General features: G+C 39.3%; 2 protein-coding genes across 12 annotated transcripts; one reads left to right on the top strand and one right to left on the bottom strand.

Annotated features, from left to right (window-relative positions):
- The first annotated feature begins 364 nt into the window (after positions 1–364).
- Positions 365–5063, top strand: rps17 (ribosomal protein S17). The gene is made up of 5 exons (XM_058628636.1): positions 365–466; positions 1506–1657; positions 4075–4180; positions 4754–4819; positions 4939–5063. The coding sequence occupies exons 1-5, from the start codon at positions 464–466 to the stop codon at positions 5014–5016; spliced, it is 405 nt and encodes a 134-aa protein (XP_058484619.1). The 5' UTR covers positions 365–463; the 3' UTR covers positions 5017–5063.
- A 3349-nt stretch (positions 5064–8412) lies between these two features.
- cpeb1b (cytoplasmic polyadenylation element binding protein 1b) lies at positions 8413–21155 on the bottom strand. Of its 11 annotated transcripts, none has more exons than XM_058630435.1 (12): positions 20851–21155; positions 19028–19148; positions 15557–15781; positions 14147–14376; positions 13705–13960; positions 13470–13583; positions 12618–12722; positions 12051–12187; positions 11312–11510; positions 10857–10951; positions 9977–10057; positions 8413–9865 (listed from the first exon to the last, which is right to left on the bottom strand). In XM_058630435.1, exons 1-12 carry the CDS (start codon positions 20887–20889, stop codon positions 9755–9757), a joined length of 1713 nt encoding a protein of 570 aa, XP_058486418.1. In that variant the 5' UTR covers positions 20890–21155; the 3' UTR covers positions 8413–9754. The 11 variants fall into 11 exon arrangements, with proteins under 11 accessions (XP_058486418.1, XP_058486415.1, XP_058486416.1 ...); XM_058630432.1 differs by having other exon boundaries at positions 18977–19148; positions 20851–21154; XM_058630433.1 differs by having other exon boundaries at positions 12633–12722; positions 18977–19148; positions 20851–21153.
- Between the last annotated feature and the right edge of the window lie 779 nt (positions 21156–21934).

Below are 21934 nucleotides of genomic sequence, written 5' to 3'. Positions count from 1 at the left end.
ATCGGAAAGAACACAAGAATACAGGACTGATCATTTACATTGACAGTTAGCATATAACAATGAAACTCGTGTTGCAATCTAAATCTAAAAATCTAAATCTAAAAAGTGCTCCATTAATTATCTGTTTTTTGTAATACACAGATAATTGTGTATGGTTCAAAATAGCTTACTCTCGGTAATTTCACTATTCCATTTTCTGTTTACTGTGTTGTCCAGTGTCCAAAAGGCGCGTATAAATAAATAAATAACGTATTGTTGTTATTATTATTATAATTTTTATTATTGTACATTATTATATACTTCGGAAATAGTGTTTTCTCCATTTTTTTCCTTCAGATGCAAGTTTCTCCTCCCTCCGCTAGTGGGCGATGTTGACCTGTTGTGTGGTGTGACTGAGCAGCTGCAGAGTATAAACTTCCGGAACGACATAGACCACGCCTCTCTTTAACAGGTCCGAGCCAACATGGTGGGTAACAGGACGAACTCTTGACTTTAGCAGAGCTAACAATCCTCTGTAATCCTCCGTGTGTGTGTTTTCAGACAACATTTTTAAGCATCGGCCCGGACATATATCACACAAGGGCCTCATTACATCGCATTTCGACGCACTTTGGTCAAATAACGTAAAGCTAAAGCAGGACTGATGCTACTGTTATGGTAGTGAACAAGTCACTAGCCGCACGAACACCGGTCTGTGAACATATAAACAGAACCCGGTTAACCGGGTCGTTTCGGCTTATCTTTACGTTCAGGTGTCATAATTACAGCATTGCATAGACTATGTTACAATGTGAAAATATACAGTTTCAAATACATGTTTACAGGATATGTTGTCGGTATTAAGTTTAAAATTAAGAATCCCCCCTCGTCTTTTACATTGAATTTTCCAATTAGTCGAGCTTTTAGCTTTTTTCAGACATTTCAATTTTATTTTATTTTGGCAGTCACACTTAAAAGTTAGTTAAACACGAACGTGTATTTATTTGAGGCTTTAAATAGAACTTCAGACGTCAATAGTAAATGAAGCTGAAGAGTGAGTAGATAAATATTATGATATAACTTTATTCCACTCTTCCCTTTCATTGTTATTGCTCATTCTTATTAATGTATTTAAGTAGTTAAATTGCATTGCAGTTAAATGCTTATATTGTACTGGGTTCCAGGAATCTTAGAATCAGATTATCTACAAAATTATTTAAGACTTAATTTCATTAAGGAAAGTCAAATATGTTTTTGTTTTGGTAAGATTGTTTATTTCTGTAATTATTGGTCTTAATGAAAGTCTTAATGTTGACAGCCTGTACAGTAAAATGAGCCTCACTGTGTAACTGCAGTTCAGAAGCAACAGAACAAGTCGTATATTAAAGAAAAAAATATTTTTAATTGATTTTGGACAGTTGCTACCATTTTTAGTAACTTCCCTGTTCAACTGTGGTTGGTTTGATTTGTGTGAATTACTCTGCGCCTCCACTGAATGAGACTGATTGTCTCTGTCTTCTCTTCAGGGTCGTGTCAGGACCAAGACAGTGAAGAAGGCCGCCAGGGTCATCATTGAAAAATACTACACACGTCTGGGCAATGACTTCCACGTCAACAAGAGGGTGTGTGAGGAGATCGCCATCATCCCCAGCAAACCTCTGCGCAACAAAATTGCAGGGTAAGTGGAATTAAACACTTTTGCTGCTGTCTTTGTGTGTGTGAGTTGATGTTGACATGTCCACACCTGATTTGTGTTTTATTAGTTCTGCTGATTTTGACTCGTCTTGATGTCTAACTTCACTTCTCAATGAGAAATGGATTCTTGGTTTCACAGTAATTTCACAGTCTACACTGTAAATAGATTAGGGGCTGGTTTGAGCTGATCTATGTCAGTTGTAGTGAGTGTGGAGATGGTAATGATGAATCTAAACAGGCCTTTTATCTTTATGTATTCTTGGTTGGTTGGTAGTGATGTTTAATGACAGCATTACTGCTGCCTTCTGGATTTAATCATCCATTACTTCTCTCTTTAAAATTGTAGTGTGTAACTTTTCTATATAAACAACTGTTGGTTACAGTCAAACAGCTAATGGTTTCACTCAGTGCTGATCAAGCCGATCACACTACTGTTTCCCAGTATAGCAGTGTTTTGTTTTTGTATCTGTGGTGATATGGACTGATGCGTTCACCATCATGACTAACATAGGGAAGGTGAAACTTAACAGCTACGCTAGTAAAATGAGACAGCAGTGAACTTTAGTTTAAGGAATTATCCCCGGTTCTCTGAAACATGAATAAGGTGAAACAAATCTTTAGAGAACTTAAGGTCATGAGTTATGAGAAACGTGAGTGAGAAACCGAAAGAAATGTTGTAAGAGAACAGTTGGAATATGGATCTTGAGTCGTCCTTTGAGAATGTGGTATATTTCAGTTCAGTGACCGTGTCAGACTGAGTCTGTGGTCATGCAGGAAATACTCAGCTAATCTTTTTAATCAACTGATTCGATTCAATACACTGAAAATAACTGCCTTGCTGGTAGTTTGTGTGTTTGTGCCGCGTATAAAATGAAAATAAGTTTTGAGCAGCCGTGCTACAAAGACCCCGTCCATGTTGACGAGGTACTATAATAATGGAAAACTACGTGTCTGCACCAAACTGAGTGGAGTAGTGCTAAAACTGTAAAATGGAAAAGTGCCATAAGTCTGCGGGGGGTTTGATACCAGCAGTGTTTAAGTGAATTAAGTATAAAACACTAATGCTTGTAACATTAAAATGCTGAGCAGTAAATTATTACTGCCACATGTGATGGCTGAGGTTATTTCCATCACTGTGTTAAAGCTTGAGTCAGTGCTTTGTTTCTGGGAAACCTTTTTTTTTTTTTTTCTTTTACAATAAATAAATGAGTCTGTATTGATAAAAGCAAGTCTTATCATTTCGTTTGGACTTCATGCATTGGGTTTGTCTGGTGTATCTGTCACTGACTGAACTGTCCACCTGCTCTGTTGTTTATTTTGGTTAAGATGTTGTTGTGTTTTGAAGGCGGGGCTTTGACGAGAAAGGGGAGGGGATAGGGTTTAGATGCATCGGTTGGAATTTTTCAAATTGCAGCTGCTCAATTTAAGATGTTTTAACGTTGGCGTCATTGTCTTTGTATACAAATTGTATGAACTGTTTAATTGGTAATAGTAATGATTGATGATTGGCCGAACATAAACATTCTATAACAACTGGCATCCTGCAGTATCCTATGGCACATCATTATAAAGATGCAGATTTCTGCAATAACTTAAAGATATCAGGTGTCGTCTCTGTTGAAGCCTCAATAATAACAATAATGAGGAGACAGAAAAAAGCTATTATGAGAGAATCATTCTGCATATATACACTGAAACCTGCACAATATCCAGGCTAAATGAAGAACTTGTACATGTACATTTATTGATATGTTTGTCATGTGACTTGGACTGTCTGCAATAATCATGTGACTGCGGTTCTCATCTCAAGACCCCAGCGTCTGGAACAGGCCAAGTGTGGCCATTGTGTGTGTGTGTGTGTGTGTGTGCCCTGACGGAGGTGCCTTGATGGCTGAAACACGTTGGCATGTTTCTGTCTGTTACAGTGATTCAATCGCCATGAAATATTAATCCTTTCGAGTCCCTCAGATGTTTTGATCTTGTCAGTTTTAATGTTTGGTTATAACTGTCCTGTATTTGTCCTTATGTGTCAGTCATCAGAGACGATGTTCTCTCTGACGTAGCCTTGAACTTTCAGGATTAATGTCAGAGGGAGGGAGTGAGTGAAGTGAGTCAGCAGAGTGTGTTCTCTCACACTTGTGTTGAAACACTGTAGTTTCTATGCTTGGTTTTTGTTAGACTGATAAATCTGGTGATCTGGCCTTTTGTTTGTTGTATAACAGTTTACTTTGTAGATACAAAGCACAATGTGTCTATATTTGACGGCTCCTCGTCTCCGTCATGCGTACTAAGCAGATCTTAAATGCTGAACAGCTTTGTTTACATTTAAACAGCTAACTGAATAAACGTGTGCGTTTGTTGTCTCAACTTTTTAACCACATTTCCCTGTTTGTTGGTTAGATATGTGACACACTTGATGAAGCGGATCCAGCGTGGTCCAGTCAGAGGAATCTCCATCAAACTGCAGGAGGAGGAAAGAGAGAGGAGGGACAACTATGTCCCAGAGGTTTGTTCACACTCTTCTTTCTCTGATGATCTGAGCTTCATGCAAAGTCCTGCATCAACGCTCCAGCTGATATCTGGATGTTATCAGCTGTCAATCACATTGGTGTCCACTCATATGTGCCATAATCTGTCTTTTCATCTATTTTCCTCTAAATGAAAACATTTACCAAATTGAAACAATGTTCTTTTGAAAAGGAACTGAAACTAGAGATAGAGACCATTAACCGCTCATTAACTGGAGGAGGCTCATTTTACCCTTTCACTTCTGTTCAAACTGAGTTATTTTTGAACCAGAGGAATTGTCCCTATTCAGTGTATTCTTACTTATGAGCTTCACCCAGCAAATTGGAAGAGCAGTCCACCTTTTATTTACTGTCTGTCTCATCCTCTAACACTGAAGCGGAGGATTTATGAAAAAAAGAACATTTAATATTTGAATATTCCACAGAGTGTATATAAAAAGAGGCGCAACATGACAGTGCTCCTTACTGAAGCCAAAGCATCTCAATCACCGCCCTGGTGTCTGGCTACAGTACAGCTCATAAATCCTCCTCTTTTGTTTCTCATCGTCCAGATCTCTGCTCTGGACCAGGAGCTCATCGAAGTGGATCCAGACACAAAGGAAATGCTCAAGATGCTGGTAAAGGAAACATTTATTCTTTTCTCTGCTTGTCTTCATATATAAAATGTTATTTAGACCAGCAATCTAAAATCCAGATATTGATTTTGACAAATCAACTTTTTTTATTCCTCTTGTAGGATTTCGGTGGCCTTCCCAATCTTCAAGTCACTCAGCCAACCATTGGCATGAACTTCAAAACACCACGAGGACTTTAGAATCATGTGTCATAAGTCTCTCAATAAAATGTGATTATTAATAAGAATTGTGTCCTTTTTTAAAAAGAAAAGTACAATTTCAAGGTACTTGTACTTCATTTTAGGTCAAGTCTATACATAAACACTGCATGTTATATTAAAGACTTATCATGAAATACCTTAAGGAATATTTCCCAACTATTTTCACTTGTTAGCCTTAATTAACAAATTCTTTGACCAACATAACAAATGACTACAAACTTGTTTTAAGAATGATTTGTCACCACCCTCTCACTGAATCACTGAATTATACTCTATGTAACTAATTTACATTAAGTAAAACTAGTTTCATCTTCATTTATAATACTGTTATACCCTGTTGGATATTCTTTTACAATACTATTATTTCTATATTTTTAAACACTAATCCCTGAATATAGCAAGTCATTGTGCTTTACTACAGTATAATTATAGCCATTTATACATTACTTAATCCTTAGTGCTCATGCAGCAAATGGTCATTTGTCAGAATATTGGACATCGACGAGGTGTGTGTGTATAGGTCACATATTCGGCTTTAAAAGTTTTTTCCGCCTTGTGTCAAAGTTATGATTAATTTTATGTCGTGTTATTAGAAGTGCAGAAGTCACAAAAGACAATTTCTTTACCCCTTAGGACAATCATTGCATCAGTTTGTCACTTGCTGAGCTTTTGACGCAGCAACTTCATTTTAACATGTTATACCTTATGGAAACTTAAACATCTCAGTAGTGAAATAATTTTTATGTGCATTTAAACAAAAATAGGCATGTGCATAAATTTGGGCACCCCAAAGAAATAATGCCATTAATCTTTAGTAGAGCCTCCTTTTGCTGCAAGAACAGCCTGTAGACGCCTCCTATAACCACAGACAGGTCCCTGAAGTCTGGCAGGTGGTATTTTGGCCCATTCCTCCATACAAAACGCCTCCAGTTCAGTCAGGTTTCTTGGCTTCCGTGTGTAGACAGCCTGCTTCAAATCAATCCATACATTTTCAGTGATGTTAAGGTCTGGGGACTGAAGATTGTACTTTTGAACAGTGCTTAGGATCATTGTCCTGCTGAAAAATCCCACCCCAGCATAGCTTCAACTTTGTGACTGATTCTTGAACATTCTTGTCAAGAATCTGCTGATACTGAGTGCAATTCATGTGGCCCTCAACATTAACAAGGTTTCCAGTCCCTGTGCTAGCCACACAGCCCCATGACATGATGGACCCTCCACCAAATGTCACAGTAGGCAATAAGTTTGTCTCATGGAATTCAGTGTTTCTTTTCGCCATGCATACCTCCTCTTGTTCTGAACAAATAACTCTATCTTAGTCTCATCTGACCACAGTATTTTTTTCCTAAATGCTTCTGTCTTGTCCAGATTTGCTTCTTGTGACGAACACTCAGGAAAGGCTTTGTGCGCATCACCCTTCCAACAAGCTTTTCCTGGTGGAAAGATGAATAACTACACCATCAGTAGCCAGATGTTCTTGTAGTTTTCTGGAGGTGATCTGTGACCATTCTCACCATCCTTCGCCTGTGCCTTTCCTGTATTTGTTTGGCCTACCACATCTTTCCTTCACAAGGACTGTTCTTGTGGCCTTTCATTTCTAACTGTGCAGACAGACAGTCCAAACCTTGATATTTTCTTGTACCCTTCTCCTAATTCATGATAATGAATTATCTTAGTTTTTAGGTCAGTGGAGAGTTGTTTAGATGCTGAGTTGTTTAGATGAATGTTACCACACTCTAAAAAAGAACCTAGGACAAGCACAGCTCACAGCACAGTTAAACAGCCTTTTTCATGAATGGTTCCACCTGTCTTTGGAACTGAAGGTCTCATGAGCTAATCAAAGCAATTTTGTGCTGCAACCTGTCAGCTATAAATCCTTACAGGTCTTGAAATGATTATGATTAAAAGGTTGCCCAAACTTCTGCACATACCATTGTTTGCATTTAATTTTATCATAATAAAACTATGTAATGCTACGCTAAGAATGTTGGTCTGCAAAACACTCAAATGTCTACATCTCTGTAGAAAATCAAATCTTGTTGCTGTGATCTTTTATAACGTTAGAGCAAATTATCATGAAATCTTAGAGGGGTGCCCAAACTTTTACATACCACTGTCGTTTTTTTCTTCAGATTGTCTAAGTTGTGCTGAAAAAAGGGATACAAGACTATATATTGCACATTCTTATACCCTCTGTATATACTGTATGTTTAAACATAGTAATGGAAAAAAGCAGCCAAAATGTTGTGTTCTAAGGGTTAATTGTTAAAGGATTAAACAATCGTTTCCAATGACAATTACTAAGCAAATTCTAATCAACAAACCAGACTGGTAAATATGGAGCCTTACACAAGTTTGTAAATAAGCAAACTGTTCTAAGTTGTAGAATTGCTTCGTCTTCCCAACTCCCAAATTTTAAAAACTAAGTACAAAATGGGTTTTTAAAATGTAGTTTCTTGGGGCCTCAAAGTGCTTACGCACAAATACGGGATTTATAAAACCATATACGTCTAATGTCAGTTTCCTTTCACAAATTGGAGTACATTTGATTAAAACAGTGTGTTATCTAATCACTGTTACATTCTTCGCAGTTTGAAAAAAAAATAAAATAAAATTAACTTCAAAACTGAAGCAAAATATAAATGTTTAAGGAAAATTCAATCTAATCTTTTCAGTGGAAGCACAAGAATCTGGATCTGTGCAAACGTAATCTGTCCCATTTACCTTATCTCGGAGAATGTGTCTCATATCACTAAAGCATTTCATTACAGCATTTATTTAAATTTTATCTTGCTATCTATATCTAATTTGGCTGTGCATGTCAGTGCGCATTTCAGGGAGTATCGAGCAGGATGTTTGTTTAAAAATGTCTTGTCGGGGTGCAAATTTAATTTAAAATTTGACAGTTTCTGGTAATTCCCCCTGCCATCGGTGTTAGTTTCTCCTCGTTTGTACACACGGATCAGTTTCCATGAAGGGCTGCACGTTTCCCCATCAAACAAGGCCCCAGATGTTTAAGAAAACTGCAGATACTAATCAATGATCACACTCAAGTTGTGTAGTTGTCTACTTACATTTTAGCTGAACAGATTTCAAAGTCTTAAAAATAACCTACACATAAACTGAAGGTCTTTGAATTTAAGAAGCAGGAGTACAGGAAGAAAACCACCACATACACACAAGCCTGTTAGAACTGAGATTCGAAACTAGAAGGTAACAGACTGCATCACTGCAGCCCTTTGGGGTAAAATAAATCTGACCGCAAACTTAAGTTGTTTAACTTTGAGCTTGTATTTGCAAATGTTCCAAAGTACCAACTTAGACTCACAGACTTTCAAATACAACTTGCATGAATTAGAATCCAGACACAGCCAGTAATGCTTAAACACCTTTATTGTGCCCAACCTGAACATACTCCACAACTGTAAGTAGCAACAAACTTGGCAGACCACAATGAGGTAGACTTTCAAAACTCTAAAAAGCAGCTGGGCTCCGTGACAACAAGCTCAGCATGACAAACCTAATGGTTAAAGAAAAGACATTTCGTCTTTGGCACACAGCTTGTTACGTATTCGTGTCCAACCAGAACAGGAAGGCAGAATGGGATAAGAAAGCATGGCATCATTTACTAGGTCTACTCAAGCTCCGATAGATTGATAATTTATCAACAGCTAAGTGGAAGTTCTTACATTCAACAGGAAACAAGCAGCTGTTCCAACATAGGCGTGTCCCCCTGCTGATGTACAAAAGTGATTAAAAACCACTGCCACCTGTCCACACGTGCAAATTAAAAAGTGCAAAAATCAAAACTATGTACAATCAAATGTTCATTCACTCTTATCAACAGGATCCATCAAGATGCTTGAGGGACGACAGATTACCAGTTGATGATATCAAGTACTAGTGTTACATACATTTAATATAACAAAGCAAGTGAAAGTAGTACTTCCAACATTTAGTGCCCATTCAGTTGAAATTTGGGAGGGCGAATTTAAAAAGAAAATAGCCACAGATAATTATGAGGAAAAAAAAAAACAAAAATAAAAGGGGGGTTTTCCCATAAACAGCCACCTGGAAGAATTCTGTTCAAAATTTTCATGTCATGACTTAAAACCGTTTGTGTACAAATTAGTAAAAAACTGCGTAAAAATGTCTGAAATGCGACTGGTTAAATGAAGCCCAACATTCAACTCCCAAAAGTAAGAAACACCAGTTGACTTGCACAGGAAAAACGGATGCCAACTGGGGGTAAGGGAAGCAGGGAAAAATAAAAATCTAAAGGCACTGTATGGCATTTGCCAATGAACGGCAATGAGACTTGCGTGATTGCTCTTCACTATGCAACACATAAAAAAAGAAAAAAGAAAGAAAAAAGGAAAAAATAAAGAAATGGCATTTACATCCACTTCTTAACTTTGGGCTGACTCCCATATATTTCTGTCTGGCCACAAGTCTGGGAAAATGCATAAGTGTGAAGGGCCCCCTCGTCTCTCCCAATAAGGTCACTGTGCATAGTGCCACTGTGAACAACAGCAAAAATGTAGCAAGTGCAAAAGTGAACATTTTCTACAGTGAGATCCCCAGTGCCTGGTGGAGTGCCATGGTGCCCTCGTACTGAGGGAGGTCTGGCACTCGTGCTCTCCTTGGCGGGCAGCCGTGCCCCTTACAGAGGGGCTCCTCCTCCTCTGGCCCTTCAGAGTGTTTGGATCCATCTGCTCTAGCTGGAATCTCTGTTCTTCTGGTTGCGCATGAGGGGCCGGTGGTTGCTCAAGATGTCCATGGAGTGCTGCCAGTGCCAGCAAGAGCGGCAGTAGTACTTGAAGCAGGCCTGGAGACGAGACCGTTTTTAAGCTACCTTGACCCAACAGGACATCTATGATGATTTGTAGTCTGGCTGCCGTCTGCTGCTACAAACTTTGTTGAAAGCATTTTCTCTCACCTGGTCTCTGCAGAAGAAAGGTCCTGGTTGGCGAAGGCAAACTTGACACATGGAGTCTTCCAGATAGGGGTCAATCTGGACCTGAGGGAAAGAGCCACAATGTTTAGTATACAGCAGTCACCTTGAGGAGGAAGAAAGTTTCCATCTACAACAAAACTCTAACTCAATGTCTTAAAAGAAAAATGCAATGATTTTTTAAAATTAATTTAAAAAAGGATTGTGATGACAACATACAGTTGTATTGTAATCATGAGAACTTGATTTGTAAAGGTATCTTTCCAAATGAAGGCTGGAGCTGGGCACTATCTGGTCAAACGTCTGATAAAAACTTTAAAATCAGTCAATTGCCAGAAAGTTTAGGTTTTGTTCCCTAGGAAAAGTTGAAGAAATCAATTTGTTTTAAACTCCTTTATCAAAACATTTTTATCACTATAATGAACCTTTGTTACATTGATAAAGACCTATCTATCACAATATACATTGTTATTGAACTATGCCCAGTTCTAATAGTGCATTGCCTTGGATTTACTATATTACTTGACAGTATTAACATCCCATTTTGACTTAAACTGTGAAATGAGTACAAGAAAAAACAAGATTACAAGTCAATCACACATCAAAACAGTGGAAAAGATGAAAGCAAATGTAATGGTGTCATATTAAACATTTCAATTTCCTCATGACACCATTTATCTTAGAGCAAATACATCAGTGGATGTTGGTCAAGTTAAAACCAGTGAATGGAAAACATCTTGGTGATTTAAAAGTTTAAATAGATATTCTTGTAATTTCAAGCAAAGACCTTCAATTCAAAAACACTTGGTACTTGACAAAATTAATCACCATTACTGCTGCTGTTGTGGACAAATGCTCATCTTACCTTCTTTGTAAACTTGGGTGTTTTAATCTCCACAAATGCTGCGCACACAGCCTTCAGATAACTGCGCTGATTGTTAAAAGTGACACGTCCAGAGCCTGTACATGAGAAAAGTCAAATACAGTTCAGATCCTAAATAAATATTTCTGTGGGTATGCATTAAGGGTATTATGACTGCTTTCACAATCTTGGACACTATGAATACAGTGACGTTGATTCAGAGAAATGCATCGATCAAATTGTTACGTTTGATCTTCACAGCAGCACAAGCACAACTTCATTACATCTGAAGATGTACAAACAAAAGCTGTAGTCAGTGATGGTTGAACATATACTGTACAAGCCAATGACCAACATGGGCAGTAGTGGCTAACAAGGTCAACACTGCAACGTTCATTTATGCTTTCTTTTGTCACGGAGTTGAATCATTTTAAATTATTCTTATTAAGGCATATTACCTATGGGGTACTTGTGCTTGTCCGTGTCGATGCCAGCATACATCACTCCTCCGAACAGGTCATTCATGATGTTGGCCAGTGCCTCAGCGTTCAGCATGCCATGCAGCGCACCAACAAACACTGTCTTACTGGGGTCCAGGCGCTGGGCAGGGCAGCGCACGTAGTTACTGTCAGAGATCACCCAGGGAATGACCTGCACCTGAACCAGCAGGACAGACACAAGAGTCTAAACAGAAAACCTGGCAAATTGTTTTTGTCCCCTTTTTGCTTTTCATTAAACTATGGAGTTTAATGAATACAAGATAATCTGAAACAGTCAGAATTATAATTTGGAAATTTCTGTACCACATTTGTGTCATTATGTTTTTCTAATGGCTCTTTAATATAGTGTTCTTCCTGTAGGAACCATGACTAGTGAAGAGAATTTATCAATCATCCAAAAAATGATAATACCTTTGTTTTGTTTTTTACAATGTACAATAATCAGAAAGTACAAAAGAAATGTCCATTAATCTGCGGATAAACTGGTTGTTTGATTGCCATTTGTCTGCTGAAGCATTCCTTTGACTTTTGTATAGCAATCAAATAATTGTAAGTAACAGTAATGTGATACCTTACATGTAATATTTCTGACCAGATCAAGTATTTTTGCAAGACTGCATTGTATTACTTGAGATGCCGATCTGTGTATGTTGCAGTGCATAATTGTGCCTTGTGTTTTTGGGTTGGTTCCACTCACATCTTTGCATCTCATTCTGCGGCTGGACATCTTGAAATAGTACTCCCTGTTGTCCTCCGGGTGAAAAGGATCTTGGGAACAGGCATGGAGCAATGCCCGTACAGACTTCTCGTTGTCAAAAATCAGGTACACATAACCTATAAATCACAGTGACATGTTTAAGGACAGCACCAAGTTGGTTCTTTTTGGTAGCCTGTACTGTAAATATATATTTAAGAAATCCACATGTGCATCATTGGCTTAAAATGCATGCTTTATAGATTAAGGCTGGTTATATGAATAAAATGTTTATAAACCACATGAAGCAGGAAACCTGTATCATAGAGGATGACAATCAAACACTTAATAGAACATTTGAACAATACTAAGGAAAGCCTCAAAGTAGGAGGTATTTTTCCCCATCCTCTCCCCACTTCTAGCACCATGACTTATGCACCAGTAATGCCCAGAATCACCATGTTACCAATGTCTACATACCCACTGTAAAACTCACCAGCATGCCATGTGTCCACCACAGTGCTACCTTGAAAACCAGAAGAAAAATATTGCCTACCAACTTTTCATTACCTTTGGCCACATTACCTTTGGGAGGACAGCGAGGGTGCTTTCCATCCTTACCCGGCCACTCCACAGTAAGTGGACCATAACCACTGAAGGTGTTGATCAGACCAGCTGAAATGAAATCAACTCATTTGAAACACTATGTCAGAGATGACAGAATTTTCAAAATTGTATGTTTGGAAAACGAAAACAATGAGAAGTGCTAATTTTCCACTTTTCACAGGAGACATTTGACAATGGATGTTCAGTTCATGGACATCATGACAGTTGGCATATAGCCTGAAACTGAGCTACAGTGAACTCAGCCATCTTTTTTTCTTAAAACCCCCAGAGTGACCCATAAAATGTCTGCCATGCAAAAAGGTCCATTGCTCAAGAAACTATTCTCCAGATAATACATTTATTTTCTGCCCAACATCTAAAATATTCTTCAAATCAAGTGTTTTAAACAATCCCTGCCTTGAACAGTAAAACAGCATTAAGATTGCAGTGTGCACAGATGCTGCGTTATCTCTGATAATCTATGCTGTTTAATAATGTGCAACAATAACTTGTTCTGATTAGCAGCACAAGTAGCGCTAGTAACTTCCTTGGCGACACTCATCAGGATAGTACATAATCTTTGTATATAAGATTTTGAACCCACCTTTGAGGTTATTACAAAAGTAATTTGTTGTACTACATATTGACAGTTCTTGCACATGAATGTGCTTGAATATGTATGTATGGACTTAAGCACAGTCACTTAAAGGCTGCTAGCCACTACACTGTAAAATTATAATACTTTAGAGAAGTATCTCAAAAAGCTGGTCTGTAATTTAGAAATGAAGCAGACTGCAAGTTGGCAGCAGCACTTGCCTTCTGTGATGTCCCAGGGAACGCCACCAAGGAAGACCTTGCAGGAATACAGAGGATCCTTGTTACTTCTTGGAGGCAGCTGACCACTCCAGGTGAATGTGGCCTCATTAACGGCTAAAGTGTAGAGAAAAACATTAGCCAAAATGCACAAGTCATTCTGTACACTTTTTACATTAAGCTATGGGAAAAGTGAAGGTTAAATATCTACAATAATGCCAATTTTTTTATTATTTACCCGCAGCCTGTCTGTGCAAGCGGGCTTCCCTCTCAATGCTGAACGCATCATCTGACTGGTCAAGCACATCAGAACCAGGCCATGGAGAGCCAGAACGCCAGCGGTGAGAAATGGCAACAGAGGAGGGACTGGCACTGGATGGAGGGGTGAGTGGAGAGCTGGAGTCCTGGGGGTCCAGACGAGAGCTCATACGCAGCAGATCCTTCTGCATGCTTGATGCGAGATAAGGCAGGGGAGGGGAAATCCGCAAGGTTGACTGAAGAGAAACATGTCCAGACAGTTTACCATTAAGGACTTGGAAACTAACATGAAAAGCCAAATTTGAATGAATCAGAAATGGTTGACATGTCAACCAGTACAGGTACCGTTCAGTTTATTGTAACATGGATATTATTAGACAACACAAAACAGCAGTTACGGAATGAAGTGTGTTGTGCCTCACCAGCATATCACAGAGGTGGTCTGAGCCTGAGCTGAAGCCACTAGTCTCAGAGTCTTCAGGACTGCTGGAGCGAGAGTCCAAAAAAGAGCTCGAGTCCAGTCGGTTTGCCATGCGAGCCATGCTGGGGAAATTCTCCAGGAAATCGGCAGTCATGTTCAACGAATCGGGCGGCAGGTAGCCTGGTGGCTTCCCAAGGATGCTACTTAAGGGACTGTTCAGTATACCAAGCACTGTAGAAATGACAATTAGACCATTAACAGCACTCATGAAGAGAAAGTACTTTCAGTGAGATCTGAGCAAGTCACTGAGGCAGTCCCCTTTAGCAAGAGGATGACCATAGAGAAGAAACAGATAGCATGTGCCAAGTGTAAAATTTATAAATTTCTTTGACTGTAGAAAACTTGACAATTGTCAGTATGAGAAGTGAAAAAAAAGCAATAAAACATTGTTTCCAACACTGTCGCAGAGGAGACTTGATATGCAAGCCGACTGCCAATACCACATTGAGGCATTTTCACTTTCACATTTTAGAACTAATGAAACATCTACATAAGCTATATATTTTTCCCTTTTCGAAAGGCTTTCATCCAACACTGTTCCTAAATAAAGTCCAACAATTCCTCAAATAAATGACCAGCATCATCTACCGTCCTGATGAACCCAGTGAGTCAGCTGCAACTGTGACAGATGCGTAGAGCACGGCCTGTGACAGTAACCATGAGGCTCTGAGGGGATTATTCAGCTGTAGGCTGCATTCAAAGCTCTGTCCTACTTAGTCGTGGGCCCAGTTTAGAAAGCGCTAAATGAAGTTATGTCAGGTCAGTTTGGACATGCAGTGATAAAACTACAGCTCCTGAAATGGGTTAGAATAAAAATGGGACATAAAAACAGATAATCTCAAAAATGTCAGCTTTACTCCACATTTTCTTGGTAAGAGGGACTGCCTTTCTCCAAAAGTTAACTCTCCATTCTTGCATCATTGTTGTATTCAGTGGGTAATCTAGTTTGGAAGTTTGAAACTAGCATGTAGGACAAGCTGATAAATGTTTAAAAGGAGCCAAAAGTAGCTTCACTGTGTTGTTTTTGTTCTTGCTGGATGACTAGAGATGCAGCAAAGCAAAACTGCTACATCATCCTCCCTAGTGACGCTATAGCCTGTTCCCACACACACACTGCTGTTAATGACAACATGCTTCAATACAAACAAGGGCTACACTAATCAAGGCACATGACCTCACAGATGTTACAATGTCTGTCATGCAAACAATGGGGCCACGAGTTTAAACTCTTGGGGAAAACACCAACCTGACTCTGGTACATTATGCGATATAAAACATAAGCATAACAAAGCTACAGGTTTTACTGTGAATCCTAAAACACACTGAGGTAATCAAAAGGCCTGGTACTTACTGGAGGGTGAGCTGGTGTCAATCTGGGAGGGAGAGGAAATAGAATGCAATTCCGTCTCCTGGTTGCTCCAGGGTCTGTCCCAGCCGGACAAACGCAGAGACTGGAGGCCCAGGCCCAGGTCGTTGACACCGGGTGAGCCCCTGGATGACATCTCCTGGGAACCGGGCATGCCACCACAGTTGGGGAAGAGCATCCTTCTACTGCCCACTGCAGCCAATTCCGACTCTGTTTTTTGTCCAAGATCCAGTTCAGCGATTTAGTAAGAGAGAAGAGGAAGTGTTAGAATAGAAATGTTGGTTCAGTCTACACCACATTGAAAACATTACACAAGTCTGTTTAGAAAATAAATGTAGCTAAAGACAAAAACTTTTCTCATCACCATATCTCCCCCTACCCTGGCTGACAGGAGAGCTAACCTGCTGCTTCTGTGCCTGGTGCAACTGCCATGCATCTCCGTCTGCATCACTGACCCACCTAGCAGCATGTGACATGGCTGCTGATGCACTCACACACCCCTGCTAATGACATCAGCGCTCCCCCACCTCCTTGCTTAACAAGTGTGTAATGAAAAATTCCTGTCAGATATTGGCTTGTACTCCTCCCTCTCTGGTAGGCATAGCACGTCTGAGGCGGTGGGAAGGCAGTTACAGCTGCTGCTGCTACTGCTGCTTACATTGTGTCTAGCCTCGTTTCCTGAACGAGCTGACAGAGGCAGGGAGGGAGAGAGGAGAGGGGCAGAGCTACATCAGCATGGTGGGGGCAGCATGGGAGCAAATGACTCAGCAAACTTTAAAAGTACTACAGACATGAGGATGCCATGATAAATTTTAAATCAAACTGCACTCTTTGGTTGGTAAATACCTGTGATTTTTGCATACAAACAGGGAAGTAACAGAAATGCAAAGCCTAACTGAGACAAACAGCTGACTGATCAGATGTTGAGGACGCAGAGATTTGCACCGACAGCTCCTCCCTGCCCTCTCCAGGCCTGGAAAGCTTCCAGCAATGCCCCTGATTCAGCAGAACCTAAGCAGGGGTAGATGGGGCAGAGAGGCCACACCAGATGTTAAGCTTAACATCCATTTTTTGTGCCACTTAAAAGTTCAACACTCGTGTTGTACTACCACTTATGTCAAACTGAGCAGAGAACCAAATATAACATCCATATCATCTAAAACAAATCTGGTGGTCAAGTGCAGACATGCTTTAAACTAATTAACTATTAAGGGAAAGAACACAGGCAGGGTGCTGAGCTTAAATCTTGGCAAAACACACTCCTCGGGTAAAAAAAAAAAACCCTATGAAATGCTGCAATGCTGCAGAAGACGATGCACCATGAATCAGCTATTGGCACTCATGTGATCGGGACAAGGAGAAGGAGATTTAACAGATGGAAGTTCTGCCTGAAAGTGAAATGGCTTCTATGGTGATGTAACTTGTCCAATACATCCAACGTATTAAAATAGAGTCGGAATATTGTTACTCAGATTCAAGGTCTTTTACAGCTTTGTGGTATAAATGTGTGGATACAACAAAAATTAAGCAATCATTTTATTACATCAGCACCAAAGGTGAAGTCTACAAATGTCTCATTGATCAGTCGTCCAGTACAAAACATCTACAGTGGCTGGGTGATAACAGTGATCAAATCATTAAAAATTATGATAACTGTGAAAAAAATGCATTAGACAATTAAAAATTGATTTGAGTTAAAAAAAAAAAGTAGGTCACTTTTGGTTTTAAACTTCTTCACTGGCAGAAAATTAGACTTACTCATTTGAGAATTCAAATATTTGGCCTCAGAAAAGGAATGATCTGATTCAGACTAATCATTTCAGCACATCTTAAGACTTTCAGGACCTGTCCTCCATATTTGGCAATTTCAATTAAACTACACACATCACATCAAATAACCTGTCATCTCACAAGAGGTGCCATTGTAACCAAGCAGTAAGTTTTTGCTTTTGCAGCCAATTTATAAAATGACTATCACTGCTGTTACTGTGACCAAGGATAGTGTGACGCTGAAATCATTTCTGTGCCTCTGACATAATGTGACAATGACATTTCACTCAACTTATTATGCATTTTTCCTCTGTATGAACCTTTCTACAGTTTAATTGGGCAACAGTATACTATTAAAAACATTTATAACATTAGCCACATTAAGAAAACTAACAAAGATGTTTACAGTCAGAAACTCAATAAAAGACTGACTGGATCAGTATTGTGACTAGGCAAGGGGCAGTATTAACTTTTCCTGTCACCATTATCTGAGCCAAGATTGATTAAATTGGAATATTTACTTCCAGATTCAAACACCAAGCCTCCATTTGGTTAGTGTCATTAAGCCTTCAGAAAATACACAGGGAACTGATTAACTGATCACATTTTCAGAAGAAAACATTACCAAGGAAAGACTTAAATTGACATTACATTTTTAACAAAACTGCAGATTTACTGAAGGAATGTTTACATGGTCAAGACAACCTGCTGAAGTTCAGACTGAGCATCATAATGAAGAAAGGTGATTTCAGTGTCTTTGAATGCGAAGTGGCTGTTGGTGCCAGACTAGCTGGTTTGAGTATTTCAGAAACTGCAGATTTACACACAAACAGCTCTAGGGTTGGCAAACACCACCTGTTGCAACCAAATTATGAAGACCATTTTTTAGTCTCACAGAACCTTGAAGCAGATGGGCTGTAGAACAACAACAACCTCACTGAGCACCACTCCTGACACTTTATTATGAGGTGTCATGCATACCTAATAAAGTGGTAGGTGAGTCTAAGTGACTAGTGTTAAAGTTTTTATGTTCTTTCTTCCTTGCAATATCAAGCAAATTATTATATGTAATGTTTGTGCACAGCATCATCAACCTTGTGGGGTTTTTCTTCACAGTTGTTCCACTTTAGACTAATGGTGACTAACTTTGGTTAACTTTAGACTAAAGTGTTTTTTGTTTTTTTAATTGCAGGTATTGGGACTCCTGTATAACCTTTACTTCTGACATTAATGATTTAACAGGCACTTTAACCAGTTACATATATCACCTTCTCTGAAAACATGGTAACCCCAAAAAAAAAAACCTTCCCAAATGGTCTTCCATGACACATTTAACAGCAAATGACACTGGGTTAAGTGGATGTTGTATTTTATTATTTGTATACTTCTCCAAACAAATTGCCCCTGGGGATTCAAGGTTTCATCCAACTTCGTGGTCCCTCTGAAGAGGCCCCGTGTGTGTCTTTGTTGTGATGGTGACTACATGACATTAAGTTAAGCTAGTCTTCTTGCTGTTAAACTGTCCGACTCGCTCATACCTTTGACTTTCTACTAAAACAAAGCCTCTTTATCCTGAATGTAAACGTACGTAGTCCACCTGTTCCTCCAGTGTGAAACATAAGTGTGACACCTTACCACACAGCAGCTCTGCTTTTCCCTTGGCGTTATTGGGTGTAGTGCACACACCCGTAAAATCCAGAGCGTTGCCCAGCATGGTGTTCATCCTGCGGAAGATGTCAGCGTTGCTGCAGGTGGACAGGGCCGGGGACTCGGTGTCCGGGCTCTCCGGCCTGCGGGGGTCGTTTCTCTGTAGGATAGACACATGGGGACATGTTAGCTCTGCGTGCATGTTGTCCAGGAGTTAACCCCGGGGGACGTGGCACAAGCCGGGGAGACAAGACACGAGAGGACGGAGTGAGAAAACACTACTTTTCAAACGTTTTGGTCATTTCTTGAAATAAAGGTGGCGCTGTTGGTTTTTTGACTCTAAAGGTCAAACGCTAACATTAAAGTTAGCCCAAAGACAGTTCAACTCAACGCAGTCATTTAATTTTCTTTTTAACTCACCAGGGAAAATGCCATGTTCAGAACTGCGAGCCTGTGAGAAATGTCACATTAATAACGACTAACTGCTGTAGCAGCAGGTCATATTTATGAAGTCTGCTAACCTGCTAATTAGTCTCAATTTACTGAACGTGTGCTCGGCGAATTAGAGTGCGTGGACAGCTCCCGTCTGCTCACGTGCTCCACATCAAAGCAGACCGCTAAAGTAAAGATCACGTGCCTCACACATGACTATCTTTCTGTTGATTCTGTTTGTTTTTCCTGCCAATTTTTATACACATACAATGCTTCCCAAATGATGCAAATACAAATATAAATCCTTTTAAAACTAAAAAGGTTATTGTTATTTATTTGGCAAAAACTGAATTCACCTTTTATACCCAAATCTGGGCTTCTCTGAGCATAACATTCATGTTGACAATAATCATTTCAGTTAAAGAGCTTCTACATACTGGTGTATTAACCATTACAGAAACATACAAAAGGGATTTTGATAATTACAATTATCTATCTATCTATCTATCTAACTATCTAAGGGTTTATGATGTTTTTGTCTTTGTTTTGTGTTCATTAAGGAAATAGAGCAGTACCTTTCAGCAACTTCCTCTGCACAGAACAGCTAGCAAAAGGCTGGATGACTTTTGGATGGTTTCTTTTCTTTTATTTAAACTTCAAAGTATGGAAATTCCATGGACACAAAGATGGCTTTTTCTACCTTTTATTAAACTGCATTGAAGAGCTTTGAACTGCGATTAAGAACTTTAAACTGTGGAGGGTAAACATGACATCTCTCAGTTCTCTCAGACGAAGACTAGTAACTGCCAGGTTTGATTAACAATTAAGGAATGAGGATGTAGATAAAATAATGAGAATGCAGGAGAACTTTAAACTGTAATTGAAGAGGATGAGGAAGCAATCAGGTGGACATCCATGCAGAAAGGCCAACCTCTTCACCAACTGTGTGGCCCCCACTCAGAATATAAAAACAATTTTGAGATATGTGAATTTTTAGTTACTTTTGACTCTATTGCATTAATGTATTTGATTCTAGTAACTTTCCAAAAACATAATGAACAAAAACATTGTGATGTATTAGCTTATTATCAAAATCAGAAAAAACTTTTGTCAGGAAAGATGGAAAATCTTCATATGCAAACTCAAATATACCTGTTTATGTACCAAGGGTGGAGTGGCTCAGTGGTTAAGACTGGTACCCTGTGTGTAAAAGACATCATGGTCGCAAGTTCGACTCCACCCCTGGCTGATTGTACTTAATTCCATTGTAAGTCGCTTTGGATAAAAGCGACTTACAATAAAAATGTAAACTAACTTAGCACAGGAAAACATAATGTGTAAAATGGCACAGTGCACCTTAATTGCTTATGGTTTGTTTAAGATGGTTATGGCAGTGGGAATAAAGGAGATGTAGTAAATGTTTTTCTTACCAGGAAAACTTTATAACTGTGGTAATTGGTGTGCTGCATAATTCTCCTGATGACAGATTCCTGTTATTTCTTCCTCAATATAAATATATTGTATCCAGCGGTAGAAGATGGATGGATGGTATAGTGATGGATGGATGGTATTGTGCAGTATCCACATCTAGGGCTTCAACTGACTCGTGCATGTTACTTTGTCTCGTGTATCCTTTCCTATTGGCACAACTTTTTTTAGTGATGTTTCTCCCAAAACTTTGAATCCTGTGAAGCCACTTGTTTACCATTAACAGATGGACTAACAGATTGTCAGTTAATAAATGGGCGATATTATGATCCTTTCATCATCTGTGATCTTGGTCCAAAATATGAACTAACATCTTTTTTTTGGGACATCAAAGTATGACATTTCTTTGATGATGAAAGGAGCAGCAGTGAAGGACTGAAATGTAATAAAGAACTGTGGAGGGCAACATTACTCTCCACACAGACAGACACACAGACCGTCTGCTCTTTTTTATTATTTATTTTTGAATTCGTCCATCCAATTCACTCACATATTCATCATCTACCACTTTATCCTCCACACAAGCGGCGCTGTGCCAATTTCAGCTGACATAGGGAGAAAGGCCAGGTACACGCTGGACAGGTCGCCAGTCCATCACAGAGACACGTAGACAAACAACCACCCACTCTACACTCACTCACACCTATGGTCAATTTAGCATTTCCAATTTCAATTACATTTTATTTGTATAGTGCCAAATCACAACATACATTATTTCCAGGTCCTGTACATAGAGATAAAGAGAAGAGAAATCCAACAATTCACACAATGAGCAAGCACTAGGTATAAGTAGAGAGAAAAACTCCCTTTATCAGGAAGAAATCTCTGACGGAACCATACTCAAAAATGTGTAGCCATCTTGACCGGTTGGGGTGAAAGAAAAAGGTTTTTAAATTTCTTTGATGTAAAATGTGGTTTTGGTAAATCTCATCTTCTACTGCTTTATCCTCCACATGAGGGTCGCTGTGCCAGCCTCAGCTGACATAGAGCGAAAGGCGGCGTACACTCTGGACAGTTTGCCAAACC

Source organism: Solea solea, chromosome 5 (genome assembly GCF_958295425.1).
Source record: "Solea solea chromosome 5, fSolSol10.1, whole genome shotgun sequence".
Classification (NCBI taxonomy): domain Eukaryota; kingdom Metazoa; phylum Chordata; class Actinopteri; order Pleuronectiformes; family Soleidae; genus Solea; species Solea solea.
This window is presented reverse-complemented; position numbering and strand designations above follow the sequence as displayed.